Source organism: Phalacrocorax aristotelis, chromosome 5 (genome assembly GCF_949628215.1).
Source record: "Phalacrocorax aristotelis chromosome 5, bGulAri2.1, whole genome shotgun sequence".
Taxonomy (NCBI): Eukaryota; Metazoa; Chordata; class Aves; order Suliformes; family Phalacrocoracidae; genus Phalacrocorax; species Phalacrocorax aristotelis.
In genome coordinates, this window is record NC_134280.1 from 13,850,807 (window position 1) to 13,874,133 (window position 23,327).

Genomic DNA, 23,327 nt, shown 5'->3' on the forward strand with positions numbered 1-23,327 from the left:
CTGGTGGTAAGAAACATTTTCCCTTTCTTGCTTTCTTAAGTTATTTCCTTCACGTATAACTGCTCAGCTTTAAGCTTTCCTCTCTCTCTCCTAACTGAGACTTAAAAAGCATTTTCTTAAAGTCATAAATCCAAATGTGTTTGGCAAGTGGTTTTGCTTTTTCATAGTAATCAAACATGGTAAGTAGTATGCATTTTGCATATTGAAGCAGAATCATTGCTGCAGCTTAGGCCCCAGGTGCTAAATTCTTCTTCCAATTACTTCAGTGCAACCCTGCTGACATCAGTGGGATTGTAGCAGCATAACTGAGGGTATTGGCTTTCAGGGTATGGATGCTGTGTGTTGAGACTGGCATCTGTCACAAGTATTCTCGCTTTTTGGGGAGGGAAGGAGGCAGCACCATATTACCTGAGTATTGGAGTATATGTTTTGATTGCTTCAGAATCATTTTGGCCAAGAAATTGCAGGGGGCAAGTAAATTATAATAATGTGTTATGGTATTGTCCATCAGGTTAATGGAATCACATATCTTCTTATATCAAGATAGAAGAGCAGTCTTTAACTCTTGGAGTCGTAATAGTATCTGGAACTAAAATTTTTGTGAGATGTGTAGATAATTTTCAGAAAGAAACCAATATGAATATTGGTTCAGAATGTGACCTTGCCCAAGTATGTTCTTGTAATCTTTTCAAATATAGTTTTCATGGCTGTTTTAACAAACAAGTAGAATGTCAGGAATGGTAATATCAGCAGCAAATTTTCAGTGACTCATATATACCTGAAGAAGCAAAAAAGAGTCCTTAATCTATTATACTCACAGTTCTTTGTGGTTACCTTTAAGCTAGTATTAATTTTCAAACAACTTAGCAAATGAACATCCACAGAAAAGAGAAAAAAGTATTATTCATCTCATTGAGTTAGCAAGACTGTTTCACATGTATTCTAGCTGCAGTAGATAGTTCTAAATATGTAAATAAATTTTGCATAGTAGACTGTCTTGCAGACAACATGGCTTAGAAGAAACATAAACTTGCCATGGACTATCAAACAGGCAAGGAAAAATAAAACAGGCCATCTACTCAACTTGCTAAAAGTTTTCTCCAGCTGAGAAATAGCTAGTTTAGCTTTAACTGGTCAGACCCAAGTGAGCCAGCATCTCTACAAATGTGACAAGCTCACTTGGTTTACCCTTTATTGTGCTGACCTGCTGCTATTGAAATATATATATATATATTTTTTTTTTTTTAAATTTTCCTTCACTGAATTATTGCAGGAAAGTAATGCCACCGCTGCAGCATAGTATGAAGATGCCTGAGCTATTGTGCAGCAGGTTGCCTGTGCCAGAAGCCGGCTTGCTGCAGCACAGTGTTCCACACAGGCAAATTTGTGTTGCTTCCTGAGGAGGTGAAGCAGCCTGTGAATTCCATGCTGCTGCAGCAAGGCTGCTCCTGGCACCTCCACAAGCTTGTGTAAAGCCAGCTTGGGGTATTCATACATTGCTGTGTCTGCTTTGGTCTTGATCCCAACTGGGCAGTATGGTTCATATAGGCAGGGTTGCTGATGTTAGTGTTTATTGTCCATGGGCTTTCCTCAGTCTTCCTCAAAAGCCCATGGGCAATGCTCCCATTAGTTTTCCGAGTGATTTGGATCAAATTCTTGGATGGAGATGATTGTATTCCAGTTTTGCTGTCAGAGTATTTAAAATCTTGGGTGTGTTAAATGTTTTTTTCCGTATTTCTGGTTCTCTTCTAGCTGGTAGCCGTTCTAGTTCTCCGGGTAAGCTGTTAGGAAGTGCCTATGGTGGCCTGAGCAGTGGAACATCCAGAGTCCAGCCGGTGCCATCATCTTCAGAGAAGCGCAGCAAGATCCCTCGGAGCCAGGGATGCAGTCGAGAAACAAGTCCCAACAGAATAGGACTAGGTAAGAATAGTCACTGCAGTGACATGCTGACCAGCGTGCTCAAAGGAGGGACTTTCCTGTTGACTAGGAAGCTGTTTACGTGTTGCTGCTGCTGTTCTGAGTTTTTCAGCTGGCAAGTTAATGTGATTGTGGTTTGTAGGGGAGTAATTTTAATTTTCCTGGTTGAGCTGTAGTTTCAAAGTAGGCCTAAAGATGTCTTCTCATTGAAGTTCAACATTAGCAATGTTATTAGATCAGGCAGCAAAAACAGTTGTTGTGAATAATGATCATAGCAAAATACTTTGTTTGGTATCAACAGCTTAGTCCTAAACTGTGGTGAGCTATCTTTACAGTCAGTTGGAATCAAGGGCAAAAAACACCATATTGAATTATTTTAGAAATTTTGCAGCTTAAATGGTTTGCTTTTCTCACCCTCAGGATCTTGGAGCCGCTTTCTTAGATGGCATTTTACACTTATGCTTTAATTATTCTGCTTCCAATATTCTAGTCTCAGTGACTGTTCTGTAAATATTGTATAATAGTTTTTATTTTCAAATTTATCAGCAGACTCATTTTTTTTCTAAGTCAGGTGAGTAATCATCATTACATATAAACTTTTGTGAATCTGAATTGAGGTGAAAAGGTGTTCAGCGTGCTGTCTAAACAAGTAAATGCTGTAATAATTATAGATTTTTTAAAATGGAAATATTTTCAGAAGTTTGAACCTTATGTAGGGGAAGAATATTTTCAATAATACTGTTAACTAAATTATTTTGTATCTCCAAAGAATTTAGGTAGGTTGAAGTTGATTGAAATTATATCCTTACTGTTGTCAATTAAATATTAAAATATTGCCTTAGCAATTGTATTTTAAATTTAAGCTACCTTTCTGTTTAGGGTATGTTGTTGCTAGAGAAAGTATCTTATTCATTCTTCAAGTATGTTGAAATGAATGTAAAGCACCTGAGTGCATACGCTGTTGCGGTTCATAAAAATATTGCATGTTTATTGTGATTACTTTTCCAAATTCAGTATTCTTCTCATGCCTGATCTATTTTATGGCCTCTGTTGTGAATACACTGTGCTTTTCCATTCATTGCTTTTAAGAGGTAAAGTGCCTCCCAAATATTAGAGGTAATTGTTCTGCTGTCACTCTGCAGAAGAACTTTGTTTTTAGGAGGAAAAAAAGAATGATGGATTGTACTACCACATACACTTAAACTGATCATCACATTATGTCGTCTGATTTGACACAGTCTCAAGCATCTGAAGGGAAATTGCTGTGTGTAAAATCCTCACTCTTGGGTTGCCTGCTTTCAGGTATATTATGGGAGCCTTGAATTCTTTTCAAAGTGTAATTTGTTACCTTGTTGCCCTGATGTGCTCCTCTGAGCACAGTCAGCGCTTGTTCTTTGGGAGTGGGAGAGAGTTCCGACATCTATCAGATTTGTGGTTTCTACCTGTCCTCCCTGTTGATGGCCAAAGCCTGTTCTTTTGGGCTGTCTTGGGAGCAGGAGAGTGACACTTGTGGTGCCTTTAGCACTCAGTTGCAGAAATTGTATCTTCATTGGGTCTTGAAAACAGTAATATTGTCTTGATGGAGATAGCTTTTGAGCTGTCATCTTATACCATTACTCCATGGTATTTATTACTTTATAACATAGTAGCTAACAGTATTTTCTGCTTTTTTATTATGTTGCTTCAGTCCTTATCTTTCCTTGGCACTTTTTTCATTTGTTCATTTCATTAAATAGACTCCCGCTCACCTTGGTCCTAAATATGTTGATAGACTTTTCCAGAGTCTGGTTCAAGTCGGTGCTTGAGCAATCAAATGTACATGCAATACTTCAGGCTTTGTGGGATTATTTATGTATTTGATACACATGCTTATGCCATGGGCTGGAACATCTCTTAAGTATGTGGTCATGCTGTAGTGCAGTGGGTGTTGAAACATTGTCCATAGTATCAGGCTGTTAGAGATGGGTAATTCGTGGATCCTGTTCATAACTCATCCGCTGACATGTGCAGTTTTTCCAGGGGTGACTGCGAGTTGCAGCCAGACCAATGCTGTGTACGCAGGAGTAAGCACACAGAGTGTGGGTCCCTGTGTGCAGTTGAGCTTTATACAGGAACCTGTATGCAGGAACACTGGACTCTTTCAGGCCCTTCTGGGGCAGTGGCAAACTAATACAGCCTCTGCATGTGCATGCCCATTAGCATCAGTACCTTGCTGCTGGCTTAGATTTCCGTGATGACCACAGGTATCCGTGAAGTATTTTCCTTCTGTATGCTGGAAGTGTTGAAGTACATTGTTTTCCAAGAGGCAGCACAACAAGGCACATCTGTCATGCTGAGGTCCTGTGTGGTCACCTATGTAGCCCTGCTTTGTGCCACTTTTCAGTTTGAAGCTTGCCTTTGCTGTCGGCTCAGTGGTGATTTACTAGCAGTGATACCCTGTTGGGGAAGGAAGAATATAGTCCGCTTACTCTTGAGCTTTTCTTTGGGTCACTTGAAGGAGACTTCCTCAAAGAGCTGATGCCCATTTCCCATAGATAGAAAGTTTATCTGCCTGAAGCTAATTCTGTTAGATGCTCAGCAGATTGTGTGGCACAGTTAGATCTGAAAGCAGTGAGAGATTCAAGATTGTCATTCTCCAAAGAGTGGAGCAGGCAGAGCTGGTTATCAGTTTCACACAGGAGCACTTTTTCTGTCAGGGTTATGCTGTGTGTGTTTATTGGAAAGCTGAAGGCACTTCTTGACTTGCCTCTACTGGGTGTACCTGACTGCAGAGATTTCCTTTTGGCTGTTTTGGCAGCATTTACAGGCTCTTTAAAAATGCTTGTATTGATGTAAAGGAAGTGTCTGCTGATATTTAGTTACCACTTAAGAATCAGTAAAAATCATACTCTAATGAAATACAGGTTTCTTCCAAGTGATAGATTGGTGAACAGGGGCACTATCAAGTTTTGCTTTCATCCTGCCCAATCCTTTTAATCAATTTTGCTATTAATCTACTTAATTTTTGTCCAACGTTTGGGGGCTGGGAATTCTGAAATTGAGACTTCGGCCTGTCTTGTCTTTGCTGCCTACACTGCAAAGACAGGCTGTGACAATATGAGAGACTTGTCTAAATCTGCTAGCCCCTACTGCTGACAGTGCCCAAACAAAATACTCTGAATAGCTGATGTCCAATCTTCCCTACATAACACAGCAGTAAAAATGCAGGGCAGGTGCCTGGGAGTCCACAACAGACTCATGATTCAGTTCTTTTCAATCCTTTTTTTTTTTCTCCTTGCTTTTCTATTTGTATCCAGTAACATGCAAATGTCATTTGACCATTACTCCTTAAGTACCCAGTGTCTGGTTGCTCTGTTTGTGCAGTCAATATTGTGCTTCATCTGTGGTATTGTCCTACTAGTCTGTTCTTATTCAGTTCAAGTGCATTTTCTTCATACTTCCTGCTGCTGCTGTTAGCTGTTATGGAAGGAGAATGTACTGCGTGCATCCGTTAAATTTTTTTAATCGTTTACATCTCTCCCCCTCTAAAGAGCCTTTGCTAGTTTTAGTAGGGTTGTATTATAGACAAGATTGATAATCTTCTCTACTTAAGAGAAATGACTGCGTGTGCAAACCTGATGTGAAGGCTGCCATTATTTACATACAAGCATGAGACCCAAGAATGAGAAGTTTGCTTCTAGAGAGTCCTCAATTCCAAGCAAGTATTTGTGTGGAAGACTTTAGAGTGTTACTTTCACCTGTAGTTCACCTGTCAGCTTTTCTCCCTGTATATCTGAGGTGGGATTATTGTGCTCATGGACTCTAATTTCATCTAGTTCATATTATTTAGTCTGTCTTATTATAAGACCATCTAACTCACTCAGAAGTGACATTATGGTGATCTAATCAACTTGGTCAACAGCTCATCTTGTACTGTCTGACATCAAAGTTCAACCATCAGAACCATTAATTAATCTGAGAGATGAGCTAGGTTTTGCAAAACTGGGAAGGATTTGACAAACTATGAATCTGGCAATAGTCTATATTTGAATTTTAAAGCCTAAATATGAAGGCTTCTATTTTGTTCTGTACAGATAGATCCAGTGTGTATGAGCCCACAGAAGCACTGTAGGGGGAACTTTATTAGCTTAAGTCTAGACATGTAAGTTCTGTCTACAAACCAATAGAGCTTTATAAGAATATATATATTCGGAAGCATGCAAATGGCACTATTTTTATAAATACGAGGATAATTTTAAAGTATTAGTATAAAGCAGGTTCGTGTTATGTGTATGTGCCTCTGCTCCATTATCGTCAAAGCTGGTAGATTAAATTTTACACTGTGCATGAGAAAATGCCTTAAAGGCTTTTCCTGAACACTTAAAATATGCTACTGCCTTTTCAAAACAGCAAAGGAAATCCCTCTTTAGTCATTAAACTCTTAAAGGTAAAAATCATGACAATTAACTGCTATTCTTTTACCTAAGAAGACATTGTATTCTCTACCGGGCATAAAGCTTATTAAAGAACTCTCTGCAAATATCTTTCTTATCAAAATAACACAGTTGTTACAGAGGAATAATCCAGTTTTAAATACCTAAAATGCTCATTTTATAAAACGATAAAATTCAAATTCTTGATGTTAAGCAACCTTCTAGGGGCCTAGCTCTGTTTTTCCTGCTTGGACAAAACTTCAGCTAAAGTCAGCGGGATTGCTTTTTACTATGAAAGCAGCCCAATCTTTTATCTTCTACTTTGTATTTGGCCAAATCAAGAGTGTGCACATGATGAGTTCCCATGACACAGATGACAGGCAGGAGCCTTATGAGGCTGTGGGAGATTGAACACTTGATAGCTGCCACACTAAAGATAAGAGTCTTGTTGATGCAGGGTTTTGTCAAAGTAAATAATAATAGTTTAAAGCTCTCCTTAAGTGTGCGTATGTCTCAATCTGGGTGCATATAAAACTATAAATATAAGGTTTTAGAAATGTTTGAGGAGCAGAAGTTAGCTTCTGTTAAGGATCTGAAGCTGCTTGCTGTCTTAAAATTCAGACCGCTTTTAAAAGCATCTTTCAGGTATTCAGGTCCTAAATGCTTTTTCCATGGTATTTTTCACTGGAGAAAAATATCTCTGCAAGTCTGTACAATACACCTTTTCTCCTTAGGGTATTTGTTCATGGCAAAACTATCCTTGTGCAGGTCAAATCTATGTAAAAATAATATTTTGGTATTGTGACTACTTTTAAAAATTTTGACCTGGTTAAAAACACTGCTCTTTTGTTCCAGAACGGTATTTATCTTATAATTAAGGAAAAAATATTCCAGAAGGGTTTCTTTTAGCCTCCTCTGTTTTGCATGATTTGTAACAGTAGACCTCCCCTAAATGATTGAAGATTCCTGCTCTACTTGAATAACAAAACTTGAATTGCTTAAGAAAAAAGCAGACTGTCAACCAGACATTTAATGCTGCTGAAATTTCACATCACAGGCACAGCTCAGCATGTAAGGTAGTTGGTTTGTAAAGAGCCTGAGCAGGCTGCTGCAAATTATAATTACTAATGTAATAATTACCGTAACTAACAGAAATGTGACTTGACTTTGAGCTTTCTGTCCTCATTAAACTTGTTCACCTTCTTTGAAACTCTCCATGCTGCATGCTAGCACGGAGCAGTCGTATCCCCCGACCCAGCATGAGTCAGGGGTGCAGCCGTGATACCAGCCGTGAGAGCAGTCGAGATACAAGCCCTGCTCGGGGCTTTCCTCCACTTGGTGAGTACATGTAGGCATTGGAGCTTTAAGGGTCAATATTTTTTTTCCTTTTTCCTTTGTTCTGATTGCCCTTTCAAGGCACTGCCAGGTGGAATGAGCTCGTTTCCTGTCCTCTGCTGGATTCCTGACACACTCCCCATTTCCAACCCTGTTTCCCTTCTGTTTTCTCCTGCATGCTTCAATTCTGGTTCTCAGCCTTTCGCTGTTAGCAGGAAAATAGTTTAGTTTCAACTTTTGTAATTTTTAGTTTCGTTAAATCAGTTTGTATGGGGCTGCTGTGCTTCACTTTACAGCACTGATGGAAATCTACGGGAGAGCAAGCCTCTATTTTCTAGGTCATAGTGAAGCAGTCAGTAGCATCGTAGCCTGTTGTTGAGTGACTTTAATTATTCATGATCTGATTTTCTTACAGCTAGGTACAGTAACAGTATATAATTTCTATATTAAATCCTCCAATAGAGATAGAAGCTTTTTTTTTGTAGAGGTTTTACACAACGTTGTCAATCGTCAGTTAACAAGTTGCATGTGCCATTTTGTAGGAAACTTTACCAAGCAGCCTAAAATCACGGAAAGGCTGGGGTTTTAAAGGAGCACCATTAATGTGCAGCTTAAGCATACAGTACAAATAGCGAATCTCATTGCACTTACCACATGCAGAAGTTTGTCTGCACAGTGTTGAGAACAGCAGGATAGTTAATGTTTCTGATCAAATACCATATCATTTATTCAACCAAATACATTACTTGTTGTATGAAAGACTTGTTTGTCATCTCAGACATAAAACATAGTTGATCTTCAGGCCCTCTTCATTTATGTAGTAGTTTTATAGCTGTGCATGTGGTATTAAAAGGGAGAAAGAAGCTCTTACCATTCTTCAGGCTTGATGTAATTTGTATTACAGGATCTATTCTGCGCATAGTGACAAAATACAGGTATATGATGCAGTATGTAAGCGAAACAGCATTTTAGGCTTAATTCTGCAACTTTAATCCAATAGTGAGAAAAGGTTATGAAAAATATAAACAGGTGGGTGAAAACTCTCTTTTTGGTTCTCATACTTGATTAATACACTGAACTTTAATCTTTTAAACTTACAGATGTTGTCATTATTGATTTGGCTATCAGTGCAGAGGCTGTCTTCATCCCTATGAAATCATTGGCAGAAATCCCATTGATTTTTTTCAGTGGTGTAGAGTGGAATCTTCAAGTTAATATTAGAGAGGATTTTGGGTTCAAAACATCATTATTTTGAGCTATAAAATAATCTATTTGCATTATCTGTAATATATCAATTTTTTGTGAAAAATGGGAGGAGTTCAACTTAGCACTCAGAACTTGGTTCGTAGCTCTTTAAGATAAATAGATGAGGTTTTTATTGACTAAATGAAGCTGATTTGATACCAGAGCCATAACAGGCTAGCAGATATGCAACTGTAGCTTGTTTTTATAGGTACCTGCCTAGCTTCAATTTTGGATGAAGCTTTTTTCTCCAGACAAAGTATATAAACAGGCTAGATTTCACAGTTAACTCATCAGTGTTCTATGTCATTGTGCTGTTTGTGGTTTTGGTTTGGTTTGGTATGGTTTTTTTTGAAAATACATTAATTGAAATATTGTCTTGAGCCCTTGTTCAGAAAAATAAATGCAGTGTACTAGAATCAGAGTTAGTGTGTTTGGTACACCACCACCACTACTGAGTCTGACTCATACACTGACTATAAAATTTTGGTTACAAATGTCTATTACACTGTTTGTCACAAACTTTATTGTGGGAGAGAGTAATTTCATTTTAGACCATGGTATTTAATTACCTGAAGATTAATGCATTCCTAGAAATATGTTGTTATTAAGTCATTAAGGTAACATGGGGAGGAAGTATCAATGTAATACTAACCCAATATCGTCGTTATCCTGTTGCCTTTTTTTCTTGTGTTTTCATTGAAATGCTTTAAGCTTGAACATGTTTATGAACTTGTTAATTATGTAGTGTGTAATTCATCTGAAAGAAATGTATATGTCAATTTAAGCCAAAACAATATGATTCTATTACAGTATTTCTAGAACCCAGTTAATCTTATATTAATTAGAAGATAATATAATCCTACTGTGTGTGGTCTATTTTTGCTTATAAAGATTAACTTGTATATTAGTGAACTGTACTTAAGCTAGCTATATGTAAATGACAGGATTCTTGCATTTAACAGGATTGTGGTCAATGTCAACACTGACATCCTGACCTTGCAAATTGCTCTGCTTTAATTCGGGGCTGCTGTGCAAGTATGCATGTCTATACACCAAACGCCTTGCTTCCTAAGTTAAGAAACACCCAGCTTAGAGTGAATAGTCACTCTACACTCAGCCTCCTTCCAGAGATGTGATTTTTTTTGTTTGTTTGTTATTCCTATTTCTTCATGGTCCTTGATCTTGCAGTGATGTCCACAGGGGCACAGCGGATGGCTTCAGGGAATGCAATTGTGAACTCAGAATCTTAATTGTGAGGTTCAGTCCATAATCCTGCACTGATACTGCAAAGTTTTCATGAGATACGGTGTCAGTGGGATTGTTCTTTTGAATAAATGCATGCGTTCTCCATAGTTAAAGACTACATTGCATATTCTGTATAACTTTTTGTCAGGGTCTAATAGCTGGGAGAAACTTTAAATTTTATTTTTGTTGCTTCACTGATTTCTGTTTTATAATATTAGTATTTGTGTTTATGGGTGCTTTGCCTTAAACAGAAGACATAATTTTTCTATTGCACACGTATATTCATAATTGACAAAGCCTATTTGTATTAGAAGGTAATTCTGCTTTATTTTTTCAGTTTCTTGACAGTACTAGTAATGACATTAAAGAGTTTGTGGTGGTAAATTACTCAAATGAGAAATCAGTTTCTTGGGTCAGTTGCTTTGAGCTAGGTGAGCATGTCATTGCTAGACACAGGCAAAACCTCTTTAGAAAAACTAAATTTCTGTAATTTGGAAATGACTGGACCAGCTTTCCACTTGCTTTCATAAAGAACTCCCCTTTATGCTGAATCCAAGAACTTAAAACCTCTCCAAAGGCATTTTGTGATTCATGTGCTGCTGACAACTGGGAATTGAAGTGGGAGCTATATTTGGCTTCAGCTACTGTGTGTGCTCCATTGCTATTAACAATTTGTATACATGTGGTATAATTCTGGACAGATGTATGGTGCCATATTCAGATTATCTGTGCATGTGCATACTCAGATTCAAGCAACATGTATGCAAAATTTGTTAAAAGCAAGAGATTTTTGGTAGTAGCAAGAGCTACAATATATGGGTATGTATGTTTACTTGGAAAAGAAACCCAACCCAAAGACCTATATGCAGTGGTTGGCTGACCTCCCTGTATGACTCTTTCTACTTCTGTGGTTACTCATTCTCTTTGTTAATGTTTTTTTTATGCATAGGCTAGAATGTTGTGGAAAAATACCTGCAAGCACAATTGCTAACCATTCATCATGGCTTCACTTTGGGGTTTAGATCAGACACATCTAAATCCTGCTCTCTAGTTACGTGCTCCACGTTCTCATGATGGCCGTCTTCCAGATCTGTGGGTCTGGAACGTGACTGGTGTGCACTGGGTTGTTTTGCTGAACTGCACCGGGTTTGGGACTGTTACAAATGAGTTTTGTCATGCATCGTGTTTATGGTCATGGGGAAAGGGGAGGGAAGTTACTGATGGAGACGTTGCTGTGGGGCTTGCACTGTATCTGTTATGCATTCATATACAGCGTCATTTCCCTGTCACTATGAAACACCTTTACCGGTAGTGGTCACACACATCCCCTTTGGATTGTGGCATTTTCTGTCTCTGGTTAAATGTGTGTTAATCCTGTGGGTGTTGCCATTCCTTCTACTTGCAGCTTCTCGACGTCATTCCAGGTCCACTAGTGCTCTCTCCACTGCTGATTCTGTTGGGCAGTCAGGTGAACAAGCGCTATAACTGCATGAATCCGCTTCTTATCCGTAGTCTTGTTTTATACCATCTTAACATTTGCCGTCATGTGCATCAGCCAGCACTTGGCATGTGCTTCTCACTGCTGTGGGGCTTTCTGTTCTGTTTTGTTCAGTGTGGCTTTTTGTTTTGAATTTCATTTATTGGATATTTTAAATTGTGAGCAGTGTTTAAACAAAGGGTGATCCAGGGCTTTCTCAGTTCTCCTGTAAATTGGATCATTTGTGCAGCATGGGCTAAATCCTGTCTGGTGCAAAGTACTTGCAACTTCTGTTTATATTTCCTCTTTAGCAGTGTAGCAGTACCCAATGCCTAGGACTGGATCCCTCCCAGTGGGTTTCATCCCTTTTATTACTAAATATTCTGGACTCCTGTTGCTGTTAATGATGGTGCTTTGCAGGATCCTCTCCAAAATACACAAAAGCAGCAAGAATTAAGCACCTGATGTGCTTTCAAAATGAACTTTGGAGGATAACACATGCTTATCCATTCTTCATATAATTCTGAAGGCCTTGTCCAAAGTATGTGGAAGTTGTTGAAAAAAATTATTCCCTTAATTTCGCTGGGCTTTGCATCAGGAGATTAATGCAGATTCCAGTGGTTTCTTTCCCACCCCTGTGCTGGATTTGCAGTGGCGGAGAACCTGTAACTCCCTTTGGAATCAGGATATTTCACTCGGAGTCTCAAAAAGAAATGAATGAGGGCTGCTAGCTTTGAGTCAGTAGAAACTTAGCTGTGGGAACAAAGATGATGTCAAAAATGACTGAGGTCTTCAGTGTATGCTTAGAGGCTAAAATTGCACAAGGAATTAACAATACTGAAAGTTATTTAATTAACCCCCTTCAGGCAGAGAGTGAAAAATATTCTGTCGCTTTCCTTAAACTCTCAAAACATTTCCCTTGTCAGGTTACTTGTCAGAAATGATGCAAGCTGATTTGACTCTTTGGTATTTTTCAAAGTAACAATTTGAATTTGTATTTAACAAAAAAAAAATAATTGAAGAGTTCAAAAAACCCTCAATTATAATACATATTTAAGCTTTGTTTGCATTCAACTTCCTGTGGTAGTCAGTTCATGCTTGGCTCCTGTGGTTTGGTGCAAAGCATAATCAAATTGCATATGGTTAACTGTGTCCAAAAGAAGGCCAAAATCTCCCTAAAAATGGCAACATCAGGCCAAAAGTGGTGGTTGGGGGTCTTCACCAAGTTTGTAACAAGTCTAATAGATCTAGCCAGGGAGACAAGGGAATGTGGCCAGAGCATACTCTGCTTATTTCTTGCCCAGTAACATTGGGCTTGCCCCTACTGGTTATTCCTGAAGCCAAATGTGTTCCCATCCCATGTTAGAGATAGACTTTAGGGGAGACCTCAGCATAACTACTGCACTCAGGTATGGCAACAGTGTCTTGGGGAGAAGGCCAGAGTGACTTGGGTGTTATGAATTTAAAGATCACTAAAAAAGTATTTCAGAAAATGCCTGATAGCCATGGAGACAGATAAAAGGCAGTATGCCACACTGTAATTAATTTGTTGAAAAAGCTCCATTTTGTTTCTTTATGCTGGGTATTTAAACTGATCTATAACTGAACTACTTTGTCATTCTGTTCTTCATTTAAAAGAAACCCCAAACTATCTTCCCTTTTCTAATGTAATACTAAATTAACATGAAAGCAAATGACAATGGTATTTTTTGATGCTATGTTATTTCAAAAGTTAAAGCCAAATTCTGATCTCAGTAACACTTGAGTAGTGTCATTGAGTTAGTTTAAATATAAATCTGAGTCCAGAACTTGTCTCAACATTTACAGCCCTTGTACTGTACCAGATATCATTTACACTTAGGAAAATACTTGTCTTTTGTACATCTTTGTAGTGTATATCTCTGTAGAAGTGACTTTAGTTTCAATCAGACCTAGTGCATTATCATCTTCTCTGTGCTTCTATGAAGACTCTACAGATCTTTCCATTTTAGGGATGAAGTACTGTTTCACCTAAATATTTGAAATGATTCTTCAACCCAAGTGCATTAAAAAAGGGGATAGTAATAACACATACAATTTTTATTTCTTTGTGAAATGTCATTATTTGATTACTTTTTGGCAGTAGTTCTGAGAAGTTTGTTGTTTTTTTTTTTTTCCCTTGTAATGTGTTTTGTAGAAAATGTGCTTTTGTTGTAAATCAGAAATGTCTTGTTGGGGTACGTAACTCTGAGAAACACTAAATTTTGGTAGATAACACTTCCATTTGAAATAAATACTAGTCTTCAGGTTAGGCTTGGGTTTTGTGGTTTGTTTGGGTGTGGGTTGTTTTGTGGTTTTTTTTTTTTTTTTTTTTTTTTTTTTTTTTTTTTTTGGGGGGTGTGGGGTGTTGTGGTTTGGTTGTTTGTGTTTGTTTTTGTTTTTCCTCCCCAAAATACTTCAGATTTAAAAAAGTTCCCTATTTCCCGTCAGTAGCTTAACCTCTGACACACTTGGGTAAAGCTTTGGAATTAGGACAGTAGACTGGCAAACTTCAGTCTCTGATTTAAATTATGCATGTCAGTGTGAGCTAATTCCTTAAAATATATTTCAGTGCAGAAGGTTTTTAAAGAAGAAAGCAATGAAGTTTTATGACAAGCTCAGTGTTTTTCCAAAAAAATACAGTAAGCTGCTGAATATCATGTTTGACCTCAGTTTTTTGGAAATCCATGGTATAGTTACACATGTTGATAAACAGTATTTTTCCTTCATTAAATTAGATTAAATATAGATGAACTAATAAAACCCCTGTGTGACTTGATTCCTCTCTCTTGCTGCTTGATGACTGCCTCCAATATGGATCGGCTCAAGATCTATGAAATGGGTTCATGCAGCTTGATTTGTGCACCACTGAATTTGCTGGCAAAACTCCTACTGGCATGTCTGGGTGCAGGGGGTAGAGGTATAAAGCATGTCCCAGGAAGGGTGTTCCCAGTCCTTCTTGAGCAAAGACAAGCCCACATGGAAACATAACTTGGAATGCCCAAATCAGTCTCTTCCTTCTTATAGACTGGAGCCAGAACCCAGCAATATGGTATCTGATCTACCCCCATCTAGGACTGTGCTGCCAGAGCCTGGCCTGTGATACTGAAGTCACTGATTCTGTCATGTCCCTGCTAGCATGGATTTCTGAATTCGGCCTTTTCCCAAAGAAACTAATTTCAGTAACATTTTTGGTAGACTGAGCAAATGAGAAAGTAAACTAATTAGTATTAGGAGTGTAAATGGCATTTTGGACTCAATCCTGTTGCTTTGGATGCTATTGAGAGCTTTGCCATCAAATTCAAAGGGGTAAACATGATAGTTTGATCAAAAAATCAGTTTTGATACATCATAGAGCTTTTAAATAGCATTTAAACTGCTTCTCAAGAACAGTAATAAAACAAATATTGGAGTCACTTCACAAGCAAATAATAAACCTTATTTTTATACTGTGGGGCATAGGAGGATATTCTACTGGGTAATCAGACCTTGGGACATAAAATAGGCTAATCTGGTGCAGCTAGTCTTGCATTCTTGCCTGAGAAAAAGCTGCAGGATGGGTGAGTGCTCAGGTATTAACATGTTCTGAGACTGGGCATGATTCTGTCTCTCTGAAGTTAATGAGAAGCTTTCTCTTGATTTCTGAGTGTGTCAGATTGGGACCGGCATGTCTGACTCTGACATTAGAATAAAACTTTGAAACAACTTCTGTGTAAAAGAAACATGAAATAGATACCCTGCTTCCCAGATTTAAAAAAAAAAATGCCCTGAGGATCCAAAATTGTCTCTGGGACCCAACAAACAATAGCTCATTTCTTACTCTAATGGCAAACATCCTAGAGCTGTGGATAAAAGTGTGTTTAATGGAAAAGCACTGCGAGTTCCCAGACCCTGTGGGGAGAGCTGCTCGGGCACCTGATTAGGATTCCAAGTGAATGTAAGTTCATTTAACAATCCCTTTCAATGTTGTCTTTTGTGCAGACCGGTTTGGACTTGGACAGCCAGGCAGGATGCCTGCTTCTGTGAATGCCATGCGAGTCCTGAGCACAAGCACAGATCTGGAGGCTGCTGTGGCCGATGCACTGGTAAGAGGAAAAATACAAAATGCTTCCGACACCAGAAAGTGGCTTAAAGTTACCTGTACGTACGTTCTCCTCTTTCTAAGTAGATTTGTTCTGATTGTGCAGTGTCCGATGCTGTAGAGTTAGTTACCTTTTGCTGTTTTGTATTTGGGTATATTGGCAGCAATATTTATTTCCTTATCGCATGTTAGTTCTCCGAAGCTGTTACCAAACGGACTGCTGTGGCTTGGCGCTAGAGCTGCAGAATGGGTTGAATCAGCTGTTTGCCTTTCATCTAGCTGTCAGAGGATGAACCTGCCCAGCACTTTAGGGGTGCTCAGCACCTGCGGGGTCAGGGATTTCCATCAGTTCTGTTACCTGCCTGAAGATCTTGTCAGAAAAACAGTGTTCTCTTAGTGTCGATTCCTGATCAGGTTTCAACAAGAACTGAGAATTTGACAAGTTCTTTCCCTGTGTTATTTGTACCTGGCTAGATACTTGGATCAGCTCATAACTTGCCTTGTCTGTCATTGGTACCTTCTCATGCAATTAAATTGAAGTGTATTTGTATAGTGTGCTCCTCATACTTTCTAAATATCCAGTGCATTTCCAAGTAAATTTATTGTCACTTTTTAAAATTCTATTGTCCTGAATAATCTTACTGTACTGTAATATCTCTTGGGTAGAACCAAGGAAGTGTCTTCTGCTCTTGAGAAAACAAGTGTTAGGATAAGCCTTTGGATTTACCTTGGGGTTCTGGGGGACAGAGGATGTATAGAGACAGGAGCAGCTATTCTACGGCATTACCTGGGTACTAGTGTACCTTGTGTCTTCTCCAGTTCTAGACCTGAGCTGAGGGGAGGATTTACTGATGTATCTGAAGCAGCTATCTCATTTCTGTCTTTACTGAGAATAAGCCATGTCCCCAGAGCTTGAGATGTCCTTCCTCCATTTCCTAGTTCACTTTCCCTAAGGATGGCTAACATTTTCCTTTTTATATTTGATTATTAGGCAAGTTCATGTCACCTCCATTTCTAGATGATTATTAGAGCACTCCTAGAGAAATGTCTTTTTCATAATTTACCTTTCCATAAAAAATAAAAGTATTTGTGAACAATATAGAGGTGGGATGCTATATAGTAGACAGCACTGTTGCATTTAGTGGGTGGAATCATTAGTGGACATTTTCATTATCAAATGCAACAGCTTGTGAGGCAGTTTCTGCTCTTAGCACCTCAAATTTGCCAGTAGAGCAGTTCAGGGTGTAACTGTAGGTGATGGTTTGTCTGTGTAAATGAAATCAGACTGTATACCTGAATATGAGCAGTGGCTGAATACAGGTTTCTTGAGGGAGGAGAGGTTAGCAGTGAATTGAAACACCACTGTGATCACTGAGATGTCTTTGGATGTGACTTAATCTTCAGCTAGACTTATGGAGTTCCCTTCTAAATATTCCACTTTTGTAAACTAAACAACATTATACTGGGATGCTAAAATACTAGAGTTGAACACTTAAGAGGGAAATCCATAAGTGCAGCTGGAGGCTCAGTAGTGCTAATGCCAATGTTATCAATCTGAATTTGGATGACTTTAGGGGATGCAATGTGACCTTGTTGTCCCCTTTTTTCCAGCCACACCAATTTGCTCTCTTTCTGACAACAGGCAATTTACAAACTCGGTTCAGGCTCCTTTTGAGAGAGTGAGTAGTGTGATGCCAGCTTTAACCCAGCAGCGTTGTTTTTGGATGAAAATAACTTCTCCAAAGATGGCCTCAGCCAAATACTCAGTTTAAACAAAACACAGTGGGTCCACATGTATAATTCCTGTTGGATCCACTGCATCTGTTAGAGAGCTGGACTTATCCTAAACGCACAGTGTCTGTACTGGGAATCCAGCATTCACATCTGTCAGAAGAGCTCAAAGGGCGATGGAAGCTTTGGCGTTAAGTAAGGCCTTTAAGCCGGGGTGCCAGCCAGGGGGGTCTTAAAAGAAGCTAAGCTTCAAAAAAGTGTGGTGTAAGAACTGCGAGTTGAAAGAGAACTTCGTTAAGTGAGGTTGACTAAATGCGCTGTGCCATAGATAGTGGTTTCCTGACATTAGAATTTCTTTCCAAGGCTCTAAAATCAAATGCTACTGGTAATGTGTGGGGAAATAAATCACTACTAAAAACTGGTATCTTCCAGAGCAGCAGTTCTGAAAAGTAAGCAAAGAGCTGCTGTATATCTGTCATCAAAAACCTTATTAACAGATAATCCCACTTCCAAGTTTCCAAATGGACACGGTAGGGTATGCCAGTAGCAGCAGTTAGGAGATAACGCCAGGCATTATTATATCCACTTTTATTTTGCATAAACTGTATTTTTTTTTTATTTGCTAAGACACATTTGCTATACGTTTTTGTTGCAAAAACAAACCCTACATAAGCTTCTGACATAATTCTCTATGCTTTTTCCCACCCTTCAATATTTTCCTGCCTACAGCTGTTAGGAGACTCCAGGAGCAAGGTACTAGTGCTTTCTTGACTTTTTATTTCTACTTTCCAACTTGCCCCACCCTGTTGCTAATGCCCATGATACTGCACTTGAATTAATTTCTATGCTTCAATCCTGCAGTCCTAGTCGAAGCAAAACTCTGCTGGCTTCACAAGTCCAGGAACTGCAGGACTGGACACTGGAAGGAGTTCTGTAGCATACATTTTAGAGTATAGGCAATCTTTTTCTCATACCTTGTCTTATCAATCCTGTTCTGTTAAGGTTCATTTAAGAGTTTGTTTTGCAGAATAATATGCAATCTGTTTTGCTACCATAGTTATTCTAATATCCTTTCTAATATCAAGGTTGTCAAAGATGTACCTAAGGGAATTAGGTCCTCTAATGCCATGCTGTGGAAATGAGTGGGATTTGAGTACTCAACTCCCTTAGGAGCCTCTGGAAAACTCCTAGCCAAAACTAACAGAGAAATTGTCATCTCCTATATCCCAGTGTATTTCTAGAGTCACTTCATTATTAATATCAAAGTGACTGTGCATGCCAGCACAGATTCCTTCAGCTCTTTCTTCCTCATCTTTGTTTTTTTTCCTTGATGTAGAGGTTGTATCATCGTAGGATCTGTAACAGTGGAACTGACCATTATTGACAATAAAACAACATATGATTTCATTACCAGTAGCTAATTCCACTGGGCATAAGTATTTTGCTTTCATGCTGGGGAAGTCAAGCCCTGCTCCCCTTAGTTGCTCAAATAGTCATATTGAAATCAATAGGATCTGTCTTGCTGTACTGCGAGAGGTAAGCAGGCAGTGCTTGGTGACGTCTTTAAACACTTATGTCACTATAACAATAGCATTAGTCTTCCTTTTAGTGATAATGAATAGAATGTCTGTCTTTTAGTATTGATGCAACTGTATATAACTAAGTCTGAGTTTCCCCTTTTCCAGAAAAAGCCAGTGAGAAGAAGATATGAACCCTATGGGATGTACTCCGATGACGATGCTAACAGCGATGCATCAAGCGCTTGCTCAGAGCGCTCCTATGGTTCCCGGAATGGGGGCATTCCACACTACCTGCGGCAGACTGAAGATGTGGCTGAGGTCCTGAACCACTGTGCCAGCTCCAACTGGTCTGAAAGGAAAGAGGGGCTCATAGGTCTTCAGAACTTACTGAAAAGCCAGCGGACACTGAGGTGACCTTGGTAGTTTTATAGTGTTGGTCATTCATGAGAGATGTCTATAGTCAGAATTCAGTAATATGTACCGGCCCTATGTAGGCAGATGGTATCTTTCACAGCTGTGAAGGCTTTGCCTCCACAATGTGGGACTTTAATTACTTTTAGAAAAATTTCTGCTAAGTCATCAATACAATTTGTGTTAGATTTGTAGCAGTAACATAGAAAGGACTTAGGTAAGCATGTGATCATCTCTTAGCCTTCCTCTGTCTCGTGAAGACCTCCAACGATAAGTGCTCGTTGCAGCACAGCAAGATTTCCCACAATGATGGTAATGTAAATGCACTCAGAGGGTGGTACTGTTTTTATATTAGTCTGTTTGAACTTTCAATATTTTTTTCCCCAGCGACTTAGTTGGTGAAGCAAATACTGCACTTACTATAAAATGGCTTAGGGTGTGTGTTTCAAAGATGAGATCAGATGATGCTGTCAGTATGTTGGGTATAGTTTGACTCTTTATGAAGGCTGAGCTAGGTATAATTATAAATATTATTTGTAACTCTCTAAAAATCTCATCAGAAACTGGAGTCTCCTATAAATGGTGTAGTTTAGAATGTAGAGGGAGTTTTCTTAAGGCAATGAAGTAGGTATAGCAACTCCTGAAACTTTGCTTGTGGTAGGAGAGGCAGCCCTTTTTTCCCCTTGCTGAAAACCAAATAAACCCTTCAAACACCTTTGACACATCACACATTAAAACAGATCCTAGAATTACCCAATAGTAATGTGGAAACTACATATGGCCACAGGTCATGTTAACAAAAGACAACTGGTGCTCAGGCCATAGGCTTTTTACCCTTCATTTATAGTGAAAGTATTTGGAAACAAGTTGTTTATCTTTTGGCTTCTTTGAAGTTAACATTCAGAAATAGCTGCCATGTTTTTATTTTCCTGTTATGAATATTATGTACTTAAATTATAACAAAGTTTATAAGTGGTTCTTGCATGGTTTATAGCCTATCTACTTGGATTTGCGCAATTGTTTCATTTTAAAAAGCCTTTGCTGACTGAAAATATTTGATGGTTTCTGTTAACAGAATGAATGAAAATGTACTGAGAGGAGGTCTGGAAATGTTATTCTCTTGCCATCGTAAAAATATTCTAGCACATGATGTGATGCAGTCCTTAAATGGGGAGTGCTACAGGTTTTTAATATGAGTAGTTAGAGTCTCTAGATCAGAGATGCTTTTTGATGTGGTTTATTTACGAGTCTTTAAAAAGGTATTTCACACAGGTATGCTGTCTTTTTTACCCTCTTTATTTTAACGAACCTTCTGGAAAGACTCTGGCAGCTCGTATAGTTGCATGAAAAAGTTGAGAGAGATTTTGATTTTGCCACAAAGGTGTGTGAGGATTATAACCAAAATATTGAGTGCTGTTGGGGGTAGATAAGGAAATGTAGAGAAGGTTGGGTGATGGGCTGTTTATCCAGATGAGTAGCTCTTTGCAGAAATGCCAGTAGAATTCAACTGATTTTCAATCTTGCTGGTTGCTGTTTTTGAATTGTGCTGCTGTCACTAGTCTCTCAAGCTAGCACCTTTATTTAGCTTTGATCCTGAATAGTTTATAAACCTGCCCCAGAAACTACACCTCTGCAGAGTTTTTTGGTGTTTTTAATACTGCTTTTAGTTCTCTATATTTCTTTTTGGTTTGCTTTGGGTCTGCTTCCTCCTTGGTTCAGGTCTGAACCAAGGTTGATCTGGTGCCTGTTCTAATGCTTAGATTTTATCATCCTGTTTGTTCCCACGGCACCTTGCAGAACATTGTCAAGGTCATTAGTCCAAGGGGCAAGTCTGTCTGTCTTGTAATTAAACCCTGTATCTTCTGTTGTAGTATAACAAGTTTAATAAAAGGCAGTGATGTGGCGAGGTTTTTCTTTAGTACTCTGAACTGAAAGATGGCTTGTCCTATATTAGCTGGGATTTGCATATCCAGAAAGATGTGCATGCAAAGTGGCATGGTGATTACCTATCCTCTTTGTTTCATACAGCTTCATGCAGTCTAGTTCTCTAAGGCCTCCCCATAAGGTCTTCTAAATAAAACAAGACCAACAAGTCGCTTAAGGAAACATTCTTCCACTGCCTGTTTCAATTTAGTACTTGCATTGTTACCTTGGGTCCATGAGCTTTTAGAGAGAGACACACTTATGCTTGCTGTCTTCATGTAACCTTTGTCTGAAAAGAAAATTCATTAGAGTAATAAATAGGAGTTCATTCAGAGAGCTGCAATCTGCATGAAATCAGGAGAGTGTTGTAGAGTAGACGTTTTGAGGCTGTGCAGTCTCATCCTGAATGAAGCTGACAGCTTGCTTTGGCACCATTACAAAGGCTTCTTCCTCTACATCAAACTCTTAAGACCATTATTTTTGTGCCCTTTTTAAAAACTTGATCAGCCTTTCATACATAGGTTTGATTGAAAATATGTCCTGTGTTACTAGTGTAAAATAATTGTAGACTACTAGCGTATTCTGGCCTGTTCTTGGAAGCTTATTTTGAGAGGAAGGGAGGTATGTTGGTGGACTGCAGAATTAATGTCTTTCTGGAAAGAGAGTGCCTGTAGTCAAGATCTGAATGGATGTTCTCTGAGCAATTGATGTGCATTTCGTTAGTTGCTCTAATGACACAGTAATTGTGAAAAATATCTAATTGCATCCATAGTATGCAGGAAATGTTACCTAACCATCTTGCTCTGTTTTTGTTTGCACGATAAAGAAGCAAAACTACTGCATTCTTTGGCAGTTTGCCTTACAGGAAAACGAAGACTTGTATTTTCAATACACTGCAAATAAGAGCTTTGGCACCAAACAGTTCTGCATTTTACTCAAACTCAGTGTCTTATGAATGGGACCCTTACATGATTCTTTTTTTCTTCTGGCATAAAAAGAGCATTACTGAGAACCTAATAATCTCTTACTGATAAGAATTTAGATTGTGCCTTGATTTAATTGTCTTCTGACTTACTAGGTTGCCCACTTGTTAATCTGCCTTCCGTTTCTATGTATTTTTCTCCTCAATGTGCTTGCTCTGAGACTTTGGAGTAGTTCTGGTATCTGTTAATACTGTGTGATTCTAGACTGATTTTACTGAAGCAACTGAGATCTTATGCCAAACATAAATATTTGGTCTATATGCAAATAGCATGAAGTTCTGATTTGACTTGAAAATTTGAATTCCCCAACACAAAGGAAAATTAAGAAACCTTTTCTTAGGCTGCAAAAGACCTGTGTTTCAGTGAGTCAAAGACCTTGATGCGGGCAGAAAGTAAACACCTCCCAGATGTGCGCATTTCAAGTTGTCTTCTGTGGTCCAGAATACAGAAGAAAATAGAAGCAGCAGAAAATGCAAATGTTGTCTGGCTTATGATTTAAAAAAATGTTTATTAGATTTCGTAGTATAAGGCTGGTGATCCCGGAAGTTAAAATGGAATGCCAGTTAAGGCTTTGCCTAGATACAGTTTTCAGAAGTGTGATTTAAGTAACATTTAAATAAAGAAGGTTAGATCTTTCAGCTGTTTAAATATTTATTAGCTTTTTTGCTGCAGTTAGAGCTTTATCATTAATATAATGTTTTATTTATGTATTTTAGCCGAGTCGAGTTAAAAAGGCTATGTGAAATATTTACTCGCATGTTTGCCGACCCCCACAGCAAGGTAAGATCACAAAGACTTGGCTCATTCTCTTACGTTACCATGTGTGCACATTTGACACTGTTCCAAAATGAATGTTTTGTATTTCTACCCCTGCCATCTGCTGGGGGAAACTGGCATTTATAAATATCTCCTTGATTTTTATCTGTTTTACAATGAAGGGATGTGTCTCAGTCTGTCTTATGTTGCTGGGAACTGGTTACTCTGTGCTTCCCAAGGAGCAACCTAATGCCTTTCAGATGTCGGCTCCTG

The 23,327-nt window shown here is 38.6% G+C and overlaps 1 protein-coding gene across 1 annotated transcript in view; it reads left to right on the plus strand.

Annotated features, from left to right (window-relative positions):
• Nucleotides 1-23,327, plus strand: part of CLASP1 (cytoplasmic linker associated protein 1) — a 188,866-nt gene that overhangs the window by 114,314 nt on the left and 51,225 nt on the right. The window contains exons 21-28 of the mRNA XM_075093052.1: nucleotides 1,753-1,920; nucleotides 7,560-7,667; nucleotides 11,560-11,622; nucleotides 14,561-14,563; nucleotides 15,631-15,734; nucleotides 18,191-18,214; nucleotides 19,147-19,391; nucleotides 23,015-23,078. Of these exons, the coding sequence (XP_074949153.1) occupies nucleotides 1,753-1,920; nucleotides 7,560-7,667; nucleotides 11,560-11,622; nucleotides 14,561-14,563; nucleotides 15,631-15,734; nucleotides 18,191-18,214; nucleotides 19,147-19,391; nucleotides 23,015-23,078 (779 nt within the window). The remainder of the gene's footprint in view (nucleotides 1-1,752; nucleotides 1,921-7,559; nucleotides 7,668-11,559; nucleotides 11,623-14,560; nucleotides 14,564-15,630; nucleotides 15,735-18,190; nucleotides 18,215-19,146; nucleotides 19,392-23,014; nucleotides 23,079-23,327) is intronic.